Source organism: Aquila chrysaetos, chromosome Z (genome assembly GCF_900496995.4).
Source record: "Aquila chrysaetos chrysaetos chromosome Z, bAquChr1.4, whole genome shotgun sequence".
Classification (NCBI taxonomy): domain Eukaryota; kingdom Metazoa; phylum Chordata; class Aves; order Accipitriformes; family Accipitridae; genus Aquila; species Aquila chrysaetos.
This window is the reverse complement of record NC_044030.1, coordinates 57,868,407-57,885,869: the sequence shown is the minus strand read 5'-3', so window position 1 is coordinate 57,885,869 and position 17,463 is coordinate 57,868,407. Positions and strand designations below refer to the sequence as shown.

At 36.5% G+C, this 17,463-nt stretch overlaps 1 protein-coding gene across 7 annotated transcripts in view; it reads left to right on the top strand.

Moving 5' to 3' along the window:
- Positions 1-17,463, top strand: part of SMARCA2 (SWI/SNF related, matrix associated, actin dependent regulator of chromatin, subfamily a, member 2) — a 120,543-nt gene that overhangs the window by 91,461 nt on the left and 11,619 nt on the right. For all 7 annotated transcript variants that reach the window (XM_030005659.2, XM_030005658.2, XM_030005661.2 and 4 more), the window contains one exon: positions 11,764-11,981. In XM_030005659.2, coding sequence (XP_029861519.1) covers positions 11,764-11,981 — 218 coding nt within the window. The remainder of the gene's footprint in view (positions 1-11,763; positions 11,982-17,463) is intronic.

Genomic DNA, 17,463 nt, shown 5'->3' with positions numbered 1-17,463 from the left:
TATTGTGGCCAAAGTGTTTATTCACTCTGCAAAAAGGGAAGCATTTAATATTTTGCCTTGTCATCAGGAGCAAACTGAGAGACTGTTACTGTAAAATGCCGTCTTTTGAAGGCAGACCTGAGCTGGTGATGGGAAGCTTCACACTGATGTTTTCCATGCAGCAAGCATGACAGGCAAAAGTAATCCTTTTGGTGCATCAGTGTATGTATGCAGAGCTCTGCTGCTTCTCTAGAAACCCACAACTTAAATGAAAGCAATTCGTCTCTTCTTGTATGTCAACAAGTATGGAAGTACTAACTTAGCAAATATGGAAGAACAGGAAAGTCTCAGACTGAACTTCTCAGAAATTACTCAGCTTATCCTTAGGCCTGTCATGAGTGGAAGGCCTTAGGCAGTTAGCTTCTTGGGCCGTACTGAAGTACTCTGCTTGATGAGTGGAATGGTGTATTTCCTTACTGTAGCAGTGGATTTTTAACTTTAAAAAAGGAAAATCCTACAAAAGTTTTCCAGTAATCATAACCCTGTAATTTCATCCTGTACTCTGAAATTGTCAAGTTTAGAGTGCTGCAGTTTACGGTTTAATGGATATCCATTACGTATTCTTTTCAGTTGCATCTGACAATGTAATAAAATATTTTTAGCTTGATTTCAAACTCAGAATCATAAGATTTTGTTGCTGCTTACAGCCTTGCTTTAGTTTTTTTTTAGTTTTTAGTGCTTTTTTTTAACACTATACATTATTCTGTTGAGAAACTTCACTTCTTCTTAAGCCTCATTGCCTTTCCAGGAATCTTCTTTGTATTCTTCAGTTAGCCTTTGCTTCAATAATAGTTTTTGCTTGTCAGCCTGTGATTTGCATTGCAATTTATCCCAGAAGACCAAAAAGGCCTTGTAGACACATATTGTTCATGTTAGATTTTTACTTTTAGGCTGTGATATGCATATTGAAGGGTCAAGCTCTACTCTACGTCCTGCTGCAGTCTGATAACTGCAGCTTTAGAAGCATCCTGAAAACATGGAACTACTGCATCACTGCTAGAAGTTAGCCTCACAAAATACTGTTTTAGTATAAAGTACATAAAGGATACATATAACTTAGCTTTTCTCAGCAGGTTGTCCAAAGTTTGACTTAGTTTCATTTCATGCTATCTTTTTCCAAATGCTGCAAAGTTATTAAAAAACTACATTGGAATTGTCTTAAAGGGCTACCTCCTACTGTTTATTCTTTAAACACAGTCTATTTCTATGAGTAAAATTTTTTCCTGTCAGCATGGGAAGTGAGTAGTCTAATCTCTTGCCATACATTTTTTTATATCATACTCTCTCAACATTGCACGCTTCCCATTCTTAATTGCCTCAGAGTACCTTAATTAATATTAATAGATGTCTATAAGCAATTTCCCATGCTATTGGAAAAATCCTTCAGCTGTTTTCTCTGAATAAGTAGGTACCAGACATCCTATGAACATCAGCTGAAAAATAATGAAACTATAATGGTTTCTGAAAACTTTTTTTTCCCATTATATTTGTTTTATGCAAGATATTTTATCTGGGGTTTTTTGCATTTATTTTCTCCATTTTGTTCCCATTTGATTATCTTCCACATTTAAAATGTGGAATAAAAAATGTCTGTTTGAGAATGTGTGAACATTCTTAAATATAAGGGAGAAGGAGAACGTACAAAAGAAACTACGTAATGTTATGACTATTGGCAGAAGCTGAGTTTACTTTGACATGCATAAAAGTGCCAGTTTAAGGTTTGTACTATAACCTTCTCATTTTGCATCATTAAGAACAGTAGTGTTTCAGGGCATACGTAAAATTTATGCTCACCTGTGGAATAGAAGCCTTTTGTTAGTCTGTTAGTGTGTTGATCAAAAAGAGAGAAAACACTTTTAGTGTTTTTCTGAGCAATTGGAGGTCATCACTGGATATCTGTTCTTGACAGCCAAATAATTCACCTATTCTAAGGCTAGAGATTTGGCTCAAATTAAGTGATTTCACACTGGAAATCTGCTAATCATCCCTTTGTGTTTTATTCCTCAGCTGTGTTGTTTGCATAGTAGAAGAAAAGGTGGCTTGTTCTTTCTAAGAAACTTTCTACCAGGATATGGTATCCTGCTGTTGGCTGTGTTGCAGAATGAGAGTTGGTCCTGTCTACTTACCTTTATCCAGTGCTTAGAATTGTCAAATTTATTTTTGCTATAGAAAAGATATCTGTCACTGCAAATGTTAGCTACTTTCACTGGAAGCAAATGTGGTCCCGGAGAGAGCCAATGCTGCAGTTTCTTTCCAAAGGACTGATCTGGTGAGGGTATAAACCCTGACTTTATACCAGGTATCTTCCTGATTTCATTAGTAGAGTCTTAGAAGAAAAGGGAGGCAATGCTCTTTGAATGAAGAAAGGCTAAGCCCTGGAAAGTTTTTTAAAATAAGTTAAAACATAATCCATTAATTCCCATTTTGAAGGACTGAATTTTGAGAATTTTTTTCATAAGGAACAAAATCAAATGTGAGAGTTCTGTCTTTAGCTCTCAGCATTAAGAGCTGCAAAACATTAGCCACACTGCCAGCCTGCCAGGACATGCAACATTACAAAGTACAGATTTCCTACCTTTTTCCACAATAGAAGAATATAACATCCCTTATAAAAAGGTAAATATCCATAAAACCAACCCTATCTTATTCAAGGAAAAAAGGACAAATGAAGATTGTATAAAAAGATAAATTAAGTTTGTATGGTACTAAGAAACCAAAGGCCTTTGGCAACTGCAACAGTATTTTGTGAAAGACTAGGTAAACAGCAACAGGAAATACTTGTCTCAAGACTGGGAAGAGAAGCCATCCTGTGTAACTGCTTATTAGCGGTCAGATATAAATGTGTTTCTGATTGTTTTTTGTATTTATGATCTCCCTTATAAACTAAACAATGTCTTATCTGACTGGGAGACAATAAATGCTTCGAATGTTGTAGAATTCCTGTTTTTCCTTGATTTGGGATCTGGTTTTTATTGTTGAGTATCTTCATGACTTCATTGCTTGTTTCCTCCTGCTCTGCAACATTTGTCTGTGAGCCTGAACAGAATGTAGTTGTTACCAGAAATACTACTAAATTGTCTTAAACTTTGTTCATAAGTGCTGAACTAATTAATCAACTGTTTTAGCAAATCATTAAAAATGGAAGAAAAAGTTAATCTCAGAAGAATGGTAGAATGATATATCCCTCCAGTAAAAGATTTATTTTAGACCAAAGAAGAAAGATCTGGAAGCGAAACCCACAGTATAAACTAAGCCATACCAACCTTTATTTTATTGTCATTCTAAACAGTGAGATGCCAAGGAAGATAGAATATCTCCTGTTGTAGGACACAAAAGTGTTATGTTGTTGACTAAATTCCATGCTTATTATTTTAAAGGAATGTAGGAAAAAGTAAAGTAATCTCCCCCACCTTGCCCTGGCACCCCTCAGAAAAGGTAATTTTCTCATGCAATTTATTTTCCTTGCCACCTCTCCTAAGGAAGATAATGTACTTGGTAAAGAAAAAAAAGCATAACTGGACTACCAATTATGTTACAAAACCTTTGTCAGTATATTGTCCTCTACACTGCTGAAATAGGTGAGTCAGAATTCTGGATAAGTCAGGGAGAAAATGCCAATGAAAATAAAAAAGGAGGAAAACCTTCCACTTCCACTCTTCCTCACTGAAAAAAACAGTCACTAAATGCTCCAGAATCCTGTGTGTGCAACAAACATAAGCATCTACATCATACTGAACAAGATAAAGGGGAAAAAATGAGGCGCCTCTGTCATGTTAGATTTTACTTCAAGATGGATTGCTTGTGAATCTGAAGCCAGGAAGCATGTATCTTCCATCAGCTGTTTTCCTGTGCTGGTGAAAATTGCATGTGATAGATCATTCACAAATAGAAAGACTGCAGCAGGTACCAAGGAAGACTTGTTGGCAGTCAATGCCCTCTTTCCTAAACAGGACCTTTCTGTGATTAGGGTGAAATAAAATGCTTCCTGCTTGAGTTCCTGTCAGAGGTTTTCTTGGATTTCCTGCTCATCCATTTTACTTCAGCAAGCCATTGGCACCTGCAGTCATAAAAAAAACCCAGACTTTTTCTGTCCTTATCAACCTTGTTGAGAGGTTCTTACAGTTCTTCATCTTTGGTGTTTGATCTGATTCACTTTCGGCAAGGGAGACTTGAAGAAATCAGGACCTTCTGCGCAGAAGAAAAAATGTAGCAACTCATGACTTAATAGTGTTATTTATAAACCTTGTAGACAAAAGCGAATGTACAAAAGTAAATTGCTATTTTTATGCATCTCAGTTATATCAACTGAATATTATCTTCATGTATGCACATTAAATAAGTGATCATTTTCTCCAGACATTTTAAAAAGCAAGTATGTATAGAAAAATTTATTTCATATTAACTTTAAAAAACACGTGCCATGGCTTACTTACAGTTGTTTCCTGTTTTGTTGTCATTTAGTTATTTGAAGTTACAATTGCAAACTAAAATTAATACCAGTCTTGAAAGATAGCTTTGGTCACATTAAGTGTATTCCTTTACAACTGTGAGTCTGTAAAGATTATTATTCCCCGCTCCCCCCCCCCCCCAAATTTGCCTGCAGTATTTTCTAAGTGATAGTCTTGCAGTGTCTTTCTTGAGTTAGTTACATCTCATTCAGTCTGTAAACTTTACTTCTAATTATACTGCCAAAGATACCTGCAACTATTTCCAATGCCAATGTGTTAACAGTGTTTACTCTTGGAGTCACCAGTATGCTGTACGGTTCTGAGCAATCTGAAGGCAAACTGAAATACGCAGGATACCATCTGGTTCAGAACTGCTATTATAAAATCCCTTTCAGAATATGTTTATCATCTGGCAACTTTCATGCGCAATATTTCACAAGTCCATTGTCCTCCAGTCTTGAATGGGAGAGTTTTTTAGAAAACAGGCTTTTTAGAAATAGGCCATTACTCCAAGTGACAAGAGCTGTTCAGCAGGTGATCTAGCTTTCTGAAAAGAAGGGGAGAAAAGTTGGGAAAAAAAACAACCAACCAACCAACCAAACGCCACCACAACAAAACAGTTCTGTTTTGAGGAGGTTGATATGAATAGTTTCTGGTATAGAATTTGTTTGAATTTTTTTTTTCCCCTTCTTTGTGTTGCTTCTAGGTTAGGTTGGCTTGGTCAAGAGGCTGTTCAAATTAAATCTTCTTAACAAGATAAAAAGTACAATTGTATGTCAGATGGGAGGTGTAAATCACACTTACTTTTGAAAACTGCAGAAGACAACTAGAGATAGTTTTGTAGATCTTTTAAGAGTGTGACTGAGTAGCTGTGGACTGCAGAGTAGTGATGATTTTTGGTCCTTCTACACTCAGTGTCTTAATACAGTGAGTATGTGTTTTCTCAATGCTCTGATTTGTTAAACAAAGCATCTTTGTAGTCAGCATGATACAGTTTTTCACCTTTTTATCACCCAGTTCCTTCCCCCTAATGGAGCACTTTCCTTGTGCTCTGTGAGCAGGCTGTGGGTCCTGGTATCATCAGTAATAATTGTGCTCTTCAGTCTTTCTGTCCCCAAAATTTATGAAAAGCTCGTTACTTCCACAATCAGTTTGAGTTGTTCCATTTGAAATCATAGTTTGCCTTTTAGGGGAGGGAGGAATGAGACTAATTATTGATTTTTTTTTTTTTTTTAACCAGATTTCACTTTTGAACAGAAGAAAATTTATGTCCTTGCCAATGTAGTTTGCCATAACTTGGAGCAAGTTCATCATTGCTGGCTCTGCGTGATGCTTTACTTAGTAATTGTCACATTAAAGATTAAGCTTAAGCATTAAGATATTTTACATTAAGATTAAATATTAGGATATTTTATGTGAAACATTTTTCTCAGACCAGAAAGAAAACACTGAAGATAAAAGCTTTGATCATATAAATATTTTAAGTAGATACTTTTTTTTTTTTTTTTTTTTTAATGTGATACTCTGTTGCTTTGGTTGAGAGCATTTCTCTTTAAAGGTAAGTATGTTGTTGCATGGTTCCTTTGAGCCTTTTTGGCATCAGTCTTTAAATCAAAATGCAAGGAAAAACTATTTATAATTTGCATTATTGTTTTCCTTAATGTCTAATTAAAAATAGGCAGCTGGAGTTTCTGTGCAAATAATTAAGCAACTATTAATAGTTTTCAAATGCAAACCAAAAGACAATCTATCTTCTCCCGCTTCTCAAAAAGAAGCAAGTTTCAGCGATGTGAAGATGCAGGTCCTGACTGATGAACATATGGCTGAAGGACTCAGTTTCCTTATTTTGCAGAAGTTCGGCATATCTGAGAAGACCATTTATTACAAGCTTATGTGTTTTTGGAATAATTGCATTCTGTTTGTGTTTTTAAAAAGAACAATACTTCTGTTTCTACCTAAGTGCTGGATGGAGACTTTCTGGAATATTTCTTACATGGAGGAGAATAAGTCAGCAGTGAAAGAAAGGAAAAACTGGATGTATTCACTAATTCTTTGCCTTTGGCAGATTTTAATCTATACTCTGTTTTAGTTTAGTCCCAACAAAACTGGTCTGGTAAATCTCTTGTGCGATACTATCCAGCAAGGAGAGGAAATTTAGTTAAATAACTTTTCATCAATCCTTATACTTATCTTCAGGTATTTAGTCATTGCAATGTTGATATCGAGTATCTTATGCGCTTTCATCATCAAGGGCATTCTTCTTCTTCACAGTCTTTATCTGTAGTATTCTGACCTCTATGCTATAGCATAGCAAGAGATAATTAGCTACAATGTAACGGAACTTGCTGTAGAGAACCAAGAAATAATTCCAGTGTGTGGAAATTAGAAACAGTCCCAGACATCAGGAATGTCACTGTTGAGAAACTAAGCAGGAGAACTGGATTTTGAAGAGAACTTTTGGAGCAGGTGAACTTCAGGTTGGAAAGTTGAAGTCCTCATCAGTTATCAGATATAATCAGAGAACAAAAATGTAAAATAAAGAGGGGTAGGGTTTCAAATAGAGCAAGACGGGGGGAAAAAGTGGAATTTCTCTTGGAATATCAGTATAGGACTTGAAGAATTATGCTGAGGAAAGAAATTGGTGTGGGCAGGTGAATGACATTTTAGTGCTTTTGATGTTTGTTAGTAGCCTTCTGTAGCGTTCTTCTACTTCTTTCTTCTCTTCCAAATTGGTAAATGGGAACTTCATTTTGCAAAGTAGTCATCTGTTGTTCGTTACTACATTACTGACACGTTTTTTGGTTTTAAGTGCTTAATAGCCCTTAAGCTTAGTGCTTCTTGGCCAGTAGTCAGTACAATGCCCAGGTGAATTATTTGTTTTTCCCGGAAAAGTTCATTCTTTGGAAATTTTTTATGACTGGGTTAGTATTTATGTTCAGGGCCTTGGGAAGCTGACTTTTTTTTCTGTTCACCTATGTTTTATATGCTTTGTATGGAAACATGAAGTTTAATTATCATGCTAGCAAATCTGTTCATGTCGTAATGTTAGTCACAAGAGCTCTCTTCTAACTTTGCAAGTTGGAGAGATGTAGGGTGTTGATGTCTGAAGGGAAGGGGGCAAGCTATCTTATTGTTCATTTCATTAAGATAAAATCAGAAAGGGACACAGGAAGAGATCTCATGTTCTTTCCCATTTCCCATTTGATCTGAACGTATTTTCAGCATTATAAAACTAACATGATTGTTGACTTGCAGAAGGCAGTCGTGAAACAAAACTCAGAGCTGTAGATCTTAGTGCTTATTTGGGTCCATAATTCTCAATTGAAAAGGTGTTCAGTTGTGGTGCTGTGTCATGCTCTCAAGAAGAAGTTAAGAATGCATCCATAATGTCCTGCTCTTCAAATGGAGAAATAAAACAGATTCCATTTGATCTTTCCTTTGTTTCTGTGGTGCTCATTTGGTTGTATCCATGTTCACTAAGAGTACTTCCACCTCAAAATAGCTGTTTTCCTTTATGAAGAGGAAAATGTAATTGCAAGCAGCAATAGGAAGGCCAACTGTCTCAGAAGTAACTTCTACTTGCCTTCTGAAAAATCCACTTTTGTGGGTTTCTTTTTTGGGGGGGGAAGCTTCCTTTTGGAGGAAGGCAGTTTGGTTTCTTTAATCCATGGTCAGTATGCTCTTCCTTAAAATTCTGGTGCCCTGTGTAGCCTGCGTGCTCTTAGCTCTTTAGCAAGGAAATTGTTCTGTGTACGTGGATCAGGACACAGCATTAAGATAGAGAAGAGCAGGAAGATATTGTCAGTGCTGGACTTAACATTGGGTTCTCACACTTCCACTGGCATCTTGGGCTTTAATGAGGTGCCCAGCCTTTCGCAAAATTTAACATTAAGTTTTCACAGCTTTCTTTCAAAAATGAAGTCTCCAAACTTTTTTGTACTCCTTTGTCCTGTTTCCTTAAGGGAAGGAAGGTGTTAAATTTTTATTTGTGTACTATTTTCCTTGACTCCCTTTCTGTTCACCTCACTAATCCAGAGGCATTTGAGCATGGGAGATGACTGTGCTATCTTGCACTCTTGCACAGCCCATCATCTGTCAGGAACTGGAGATTTGTGTGTGGAATTTGTATTGTTATCGTACTGGTAAAGGTTTGGAAGGGCATTCTCTTTGGCGTGGTACTTCAGCCCTAGAATAGTAAGCTTTTCTAACAAAGAGCTCAGTCAGATGAATTACTTTAATAAATATTTTGTTGCTCATACACACATGCATGGATCCTATGTGTAGACATATGCAAAGAGCACTAGTATCTCTGCTGATAATTGATTTATGTGATATAGTTTTAAGCCACCTTTTGAGGCACCATAAATCATATAGGTTTAGTTTTAAATATTACTGTTTCTATACAAAATATAAGTTTGCCACTTGAGAACTAATGTTAGGAGTCACAATAACAACATTTTTGGACTGCTGGTATTGTCACACTGATTTTCAAGTGGTGTCACTGAAGTCTTAAATTAAGGAAAACTGTCCGAGTTTACATTCATGTATATAAATTTTGAAAGCTGAGTATAGTAATAGATTGATCTGTTAGCTAAGTAGACAGTTTAATGTTTGTTTGCAGATCTGTAGTATGCTAAGAATTAATTTGCTATCTGCTAGTCACTAATTTTAAGAGTGCAAGAGTAAAAAAAATCTTTTTACTTTTATCTTTTCTCTTTGTCCTGGTACTTTTTTTCCGAAATAATACCTACTCCAAGGAAGAATTTTATGCAGAATTCTAAAATGACTTGTTAGTAAACTCTGTGAAGACAGTACCACTGTTATTTTTTTGGCGGTAGAAAATTTGTCAAGCGAACAAAAAATAAAGATATCTTTTAGTTAAGTGAATACCAGTTTTCTGAAGGACAACAAAATGTTACCAAAGTTAACAAAATGATAACTCGATTTGGTTTGGTTTTTTTATTTCTTGTAAAGCAGAATAGATTTTTTTATCAGTTTCAATAACCAAAACCTAATCTGTTCACTGTGGAGCAATAGGAATACATTTTCTATAATAAATGCATCTTTAAAATGCATGCAACCTATTTCAGTTTTAAAATCATACATGAAATTGTCTAACTGTGCTATTATAATTAATATGCTAACAAAAATCAGTAACTGCACAGCTAAAAATCTAATTTGGATGCCTAGAATAATAAGGGGAGAAATATGATAAGTAGTTGTCAATATTAAAGCAGGCTGAAGGAGGAAGGCTTCGGGCCTTGTAGTAGGTAGAATGAAACAGCAGATTTGAGTATCCACAATCCTTTCAGTATTAAATTTTCAGTAAAATAAAATTACTTGTATATGAAAACATAGCCTTTCCCCAGCTCTCTTTTTTTTCCTGATCAGCTGATGAAGAGACTAGCAGCTCGCTGCTTTGCTGGCTTGTTAATTTTATCCCCACTAACTGTGATTTCCGATAGCCGGCCTGCTGATAGTGGTAAGGTAAATATCCTTTTTCATTGCCGTCTTGAAGATTCAGTAGAACTACCATCACAGGCATGTGTAGGTGTGTAACACATCAAAAGTCGGTGTTCTCCGTGTTTCAATGTAAAACTGAGTGCTTAAGGAGAGTAATGACATTAACTGTTGACAGCCTTGCATGCTGTATTTATTATTAGCTTTTCTAGCTTCCAAGATACGCAGAGAAATTTCCTTTTCTTAATCTTCGTTAGATGCAGTGGTTTATAGTAGGTATCCTGCTTTAGCCAAATGAGTATTAATGAATTTGTGTGCAGATTATTTTTTTTTTCTTCTTCTTTTTCTTCCTAACTCATCAGATCTCAAGCCTCCTTCATAGTGGTTATCTGAACGCTGTGGAAGCATGATGTAAATTGTCTTTTGATTATTAAGGCCTAGTTTCAGGCTGTCCCTCAGGATTCTGCATTCGTGTTTGTTCTGTGGATTTGCACATCGGAGGATGCATAGAAACAGATTTCAAAATCCCACTGGTGTTTTTAACATGCCAGGCTGTTTTGTGTTGTGCATCAGGTTTTGTTCACAAAATGTTTTTCAAGAGACATTGTACACAATTGAGAAAAATTATGTCTGGGCTGTAATCACTCTTTTTATATTGATTGTTATGCTCACATGATCATAAATATTAGCCATGTTTGGTGCTGTGAAGAAATGAAGGTAATTGCCTTATGATTAGAGCTCTTTCAGCTATGAGAAAGGACTGATTAGCATTTGCATGTACTCAAGGCAATATTGAGAGGCAAAAGGGACAAATACCAACATCAGTTATGTTCTGAGAAAGCATTAATCAGAAAGCCTAGTTTGAAGATTGTTTTATTTTTAATTTCATTTTTCTTATGACCTAGTATTTTTATTTCTTTTGTTGTCTTTCCCAAATCAAGAAAAGTTCAGCTTCTTCCTTTATCACATGGATCTGATAGTCAGTGTGTGAACAGGTTCCCTTTATTCCTAGTTTGGTTTTTTGTAGCAATTTTTTTATCCCTCTACATAGTGCTTCTGGGTCTGGTTAAAAGCGTACATCCAGGTAATTGAAACTAGTGTTCATTGTTTGTGACTGGGGGGAAGAGGGTGGGGGTTTTTGGTTTGGTGGGGTTTTTTTTCATCCCATGTAATGAGTGCTTTTTGCAGTAAAACACTGTACTGTCAGTGTTTCTGCCTATCTGTTGGTTACTATTCTAGGGGAAAATGATAGATTTTAGAGATGCTTCTAATGCTTAGGCGATTTGGAAGTTGCTTAAACCATTTGGAAGAGAAGTTGAGTCGTTACTGCATAAAGTGTCTGTGTGTTGTTTGTGCGCACAAAGAACTGTGTGTGATCTGGCTTTGGGAGCCGAGCGCAGTTTAGACTGTCCTGTTTGAAAACATGCAATATCAAAGTCTGTTTTGCATGGAACTACATAAGCCAGAACTGCCACTGACGTGAACAAATGAATGTTTGTTGTACAGTTACTGACACAGTACCACAGGCCATTATTTTGTGTGACACTGTGAGTTGGTGTGGAATTCAAGGTTCAGATAAACATGCATCTATTTAGATGATAGTGGGATTCTTAGAACAAATTAATGTTTAGTGTCTCTTTGATTGCCAGTAACTCAGTTTCTTGTTGTACTCTTTTTTATAAATAAGCTGAACATTTTGAGTTGAATTATCTGCATCCTGTGGGGTTGCGTTTTTGTTTTCAAATACAGTTTGTTTTTTCCCTTTGCAATATCTCTTTTGTTTAAAAATCATACTTTTTGAATCCATGGTTGTCAGGCAATTGAAGACGGCAATTTGGAAGAAATGGAAGAGGAAGTCCGGCTTAAAAAACGGAAGAGACGAAGAAATGTGGATAAAGATTCAGGGAAGGAGGATGGAGAGAAAGCAAAGAAAAGAAGAGGCAGGCCTCCTGCAGAGAAGTTGTCACCCAACCCACCCAAACTGACAAAACAAATGAGTGCTATCATTGATACTGTGATAAACTACAAGGATAGGTGAGCTTGGAGTTGGTCTCTCTCTGGTCTCTCCCTCTCTATTGATATCTCTCTCTACATTTTTTAACGGTTTCATTTTTGTTTTCAGTCTTTAGAAGGATTTGCTGACACAACATTTCTGAAAAGTAATTCCATTTAGGGCCTGATCCTGTCTCAGTCTTTGTAGAGGGTTTTTTGAAGACCCATCTGATACGAAGTTGTTGAAACACAAATGCAAAATGTAGGCATAGAGCTCCTGCTTAGAAATGAAGTCATTCTGCTCAGGAGGTGTACTTAAGAACATTTAGCTTGAGTGAAACTTTTCTTCAGTTTAGTGGTGCAGCATGTGTTAAGATTAATCTTTTCAAATACGTGGCTACAGATTTATTAATGCAAATTAGCATGGGTCTCACCATAACCTGAAAGACTGCCCCAGAAATGTAGGGTTCATATCATGAGCCTCTGAGGTGCCAAAGGAAAAACTGTAGAAATACTGAGCATAATATGTTGTCTGCAGCTGAGATGGAAGCCTGTTTGTCAAGAAATCCCTATTGTCAGCATAACAAAATGCTAAATAGCTTGACCTTAGGAAAAAATGTTGCTTCTAATCTGAAATGTCATTTGAAGACTTCTGTTTTACAGGTTTTCAAACTGAAAACTATCTGTGCTTCATAAGGAAGAAATTGAGAATTGGTTAATAGCATCTTTGAATCAGACGTGTTTGGGAAAGTTGTATTTTTTAATTCAACTTCTATTTGCCAAAAATCAGTAAAGCCTTCTTGTGTACTTATCCCTTCTTTGCTGTACGTTGAATTACTTAAATCATATAAGGAGCAATGATAAGCTAAACGAATATTAAATGCATTCAGAGAAAATAAAAAAGTATTTACATTACATGACCTGCACAAGTCTAACAATGTAATTTTTGCATGTAAACAACTTCCAGTCTGTGACTTCAAATGACAGGTTCCACTTCTTCCTTTTTTGCAGCTACTGCTCTGGGTCTGCCTGTGCAAGGTTAATTTGGGCGGTATCTGGTGAAGCACACAGACCTGTGATGCCTGACTTTTGGCACATAACTGTTGAAGTGAAGCATTCTGTGATCTGTGGGCTCCGTAGAGTACTTTGAAAAGTTTATTGCATCAGAACAGGTTTCACAGCAGTGAACATTATGAGCAGGAAGCAGACTACAAACTCGGTGTATTCAGCTTGCTGTGACCCTCAACTAACAGAATAGCTGAGAAAGGAGAAGTGTTTAAAGTTCAGGTATTCCAGGCAGGGCTGCAAGGAAACATCTATTTATGTTGAATCCCTGGCCTTGAGCCTTCTCCTGAAGCCAAGCCCTTCTGATCAGGGCACCTACGTCTCATTTTTAAAATAGCAAGCAAAGTTACTTCCGCTAGTGTCCAATAGGGGATAGCTACTGATAGTAACTGATAGTTACTGCAGAAGTTAAATATTTTTGCCTGTTGCCTGTGCCCCAGGAAGTTCATATCTGATCTCTGTCAAACAAGTTAACCACTGTGCTATTATGTATTGACAAGGCATACTATTCCCTCTCCCAGGAGCCCACATTTATTCATGACAGAATTGGTTCCCACTTTAAATAAAGTGTATGGAGCTCTATTCTGTTAGGAATGAAAAATGCCTGTTAAACTGAGCTCTTCAGTGTGATGAGCTATGCAAAAGAATTCCAAGTTCCTGTATTCTGATTTTTTTGTGAGCTAGCATCAAACCACTCAATCCTATGAAAGTTGAGACAGAACAGAATTGCACATCTAGGCATCAGGAAACTATAGTATCTTGAAATCTTTAGTGTTAACGTTGTTCTAGAGTTCAGTGAACATTTTCAGGATTTGCAGCTTTAGAATTAAGTGGGTTTTAGGCATTGGAACCTTCAGCTTTGTTGGGGGTTCATGTTTGTTCAGCTCTGGGCTTTTGTGTGTGTGAAGGCAATTGGGGCAAGTATAGAGGGACAGGTTAATTGGAAGAAAAGTAGGCCATGAGCTTCATCTGGGGAAAAAAAGGGTTTTCATGTATGTAGTATTTAAATACTTGAAATCATCTTTGTCTTTAGCTTAAATTTTCAGTGCTAATAGGTGTTTCATATCTACTTTATGAAAGCCCAGAGGGCTGATCCGGACCACGGAGAGCTGATTGTGTCCCAAAAGGTGGTCAGGTGATACCCATCCAAAATCTTACTGACTTTGGCCTGAGTTACTTTGTCAAAACCAATTCTACAATCTCTAGTAAGTTTTGTTGCAGTTAGTAAGCCAGCAGGCAAAAGAATCAAGAGAATGTGCTGCTAAACTAATGAATCTATGTTTTATCTCATGTTTCCCCTTGATTTTGAGAAGAGTTCCTTGTAAATACAGAACCGCTTCTCTGTTCTTGTTAAAATCTTTCTTTTTAAAAATACATTTTTCCATGGTGCCCACAAAAATCTGGAGTTGGCTGCTTTTCTGTGGTGATTCTTTATAAAGCTGATGCAGGGAAGGAGTCTCCCAATACTTTCCTGACTGTCTTATATTTGACTTGTGTTGTAAAAAGCATCGAAGGTGGGTTGCCTCTGTCTAGGAAAGCTAGAGGCTACAATAATACAAGCAATAAGCTCTAGTAAACTGAATTCTGAGCTACACAATTATTATATAAAAGTCAAAATAAGATTAAACAGACAAATTAGCAACATTTGAGTTAAATGTCCAGTGTAGAGAAATGCAACATATAATTCTTTGAAAAGGAAATTCAGAGGTAGATATCCAGCTATTTGCGAACCCCAGTTAAAGAACTCCATGCAAGACAGTGGAAGTTAGCATTGAGGTCAAATTACTGTTTCTCTCTGTCATGTTCTCAGTGCAAATTTTAGCTTTTTCATTAGATTTTCCTCTTTTATACAGTACTGTATAGCAACTCTAGTACTTCCTTTTCTTACCATCCCACATCCCAACATGATACTGATTTTAATGAAACATTCCATTAACAATAAGTTTAATAGTTCTTAGAGAGCAATTTATAGCTACGTGCTGAGTTTCTTTGGATCTTTCTGGAGAACTAGGAACACACTGAAGGAGAGAAAACTTAAGTGTTTATGCTGAGATTTTACTTGACTGGCAGCCTAACTGCATTAGTTTCCTGGAATTCTGGTAACTGAGGTGTGTCCCATGTAATAAAGAAAATAGTGAAAAAGGAGAAAAAGGAGAGAGATGAGAGGCACTGTGAAAATGTTCAACTCAGACTGTTTGGAATCCTTTGGTGTGAGAGCTGTTGAGGTCCTTGTCAAGTTGACAGTCCTTGCTTTTTGCAGGCTGCTGTGCTTTGGATTCCAGTATTGGGTGATGTGCTTTAAGCTTTTCCTTGTGTTGGTAGGCATTTCTTTATCATATCTTTGTACTTATCTTTGTTAATCTTGAAATAAAGAATCATACCTCAGTTTGAAGAACTGTGGAGTAAGTGCTCCAAATTGTTAAGAAGTAAAAATGCTTGTTGAATTCACTGCTACCTTTTTAAACTGCACCGGTCCTCTATTACTCAGCTTTAAGTATCAAACCATAAAACACGTTGCCAACTGTAGATACAGAGCAGTACCCTAGATACAGAACGGTACTACAGATGCAGAACCCTTTTTTCTCTTCCACACTGCTTTGCCATCATAGGTGAAGCTGAGTTAGTCTAGGTTTCGTCTATAATGTCTTAGAATGGAGAATAAATCTGTAATGAAGCAAAAGTAAGATAGAAAAGATGGTCAGAATCCCCTGACTTCTAGTCACCTGATCTAGTGGAAGAAGTCCCTACCCACCCATGGCAGGGAAGTTGGACTAGGTTATCTTCAAAGGTTCCTTCCGACCCAAACCATTCTATGATTTTGGTAAAGCATTTATTAGAGTACCACAGGAAAATTACATGGTAATATGAAAGAAGGAGGAGATCTAATGAGTAAGCTCTCTAATCTGAGTGAAAACAAGGAAAAAGACGTAACTGAAGACACTATTAAAAAAGGAGCTATTAAACTGGAAAGAAGATACCATGAAAGTTCTTGAAGAATTGGTGTTGGCATAGATCATAATATATTAAGGATACATATTAAAAAATGTGGAGTGTGCTAGCCAAAAGGCAGAGTTTTAAAATACCAATATTGGGATGGTATTTATGGAGGACTGAACACAGTGAAGTCTGGAGTAAAAGAACTGGAATGAAATACAGTACCTCAGAGTGCAATATAAGGTACTTACAAACTAATAAAAGGAGACTTTTCTTTGAGTTGGAAGCTCATCATGTGGAACTGGCAGAAAAAAAATGACCTGGGCAAAGAAATTATTGATCAAAGCTAACTATGAGCCATCAGTATTCTCCAGCCATAGGAAAATAGGAGCCTGGCCCTAACGCTATTGTCAGTGTGGATTAGGAAATACTCATTATATGTGTATGGCATTATATTTGACACCATTAATGCTTCTGAATTGCTGTATATAATACTTGAATACTTTTCCATTCAAGAAAGATTAGTTTACACTGAGACAAGTGTAAGTAATTATTTAAATGATAAATAGCATGGGAGAGTCTTGCAAGAGGAAATACATTGGCTTGTTTATCCAAACACAGCGCAGTCTGAGAGGCGAAGATGACTGCTGTCAGTAAATTCACCTGGGAAAGAAGGGAAACATAAACACAGAGAGTGTAGAAATATGTAAAATGCAGGATGGTGATCACAAGGTTATATGAGTGTAAACATTCATGAATACGGTCAAGTTGTTAACTAAGAGTTCTGGACCTTTCCATATGGAATAGTGGAGCAGAAATACCTAGATAGATTTGGACTTTGTTCTCTGGTTAAAAAACTTTTATATGATTATTTACAATACCAAGGCCCTAGATTCAAGGACCTGGAAACACCTTTCCAGTTACACAATTGATCCTGATTCTTCAGTGTAAAGTATATGCATCATCTTTGCAGACTTCATTTGCAATAATACATTTTAATCTGGGAATTTATTGCAATTATTTCTTAAACACAGATTTAGGTGCCTTTGCAGCCTTGTACCTTGTTCTAATCTTGCAGTGTAAAACACCTGTTTAGAAGAGAGCAAGTTGAAATGCATCAGTCCAGCATTGTTGTCACACTTTGTTCTAGTTACAGTGATTTTAACCTGTCTTTCCTTCCCGCTAAAATTAGGAGTGCCCATAGAAATGAATAATCATAGAATCATGCATGTAATACGTATGTTATGTTTTCAGAAAGCAAAATCAGTTTATATGTCCAGTTTAAATGCTTTAGCCTTTTGAAAGCAGGGACAATTTTACTGGAAATAGATGTTCTTTTCAGAATAAGGAATTTGTATGCCAAGTTTGAGCCCCAGCTGCTGGTTTTGCATCATGCACATGCAGGCTTAGTCCCCCAAACTATCTTTTTCCTCTTTTGAAGGTTTTCCTTTATTTTTTACTTCAGAGGAAGACAAGCTGTAAGTGTAGCTTCCCTTTCCTGATTGATAAAATTAAGTGGAGAAAA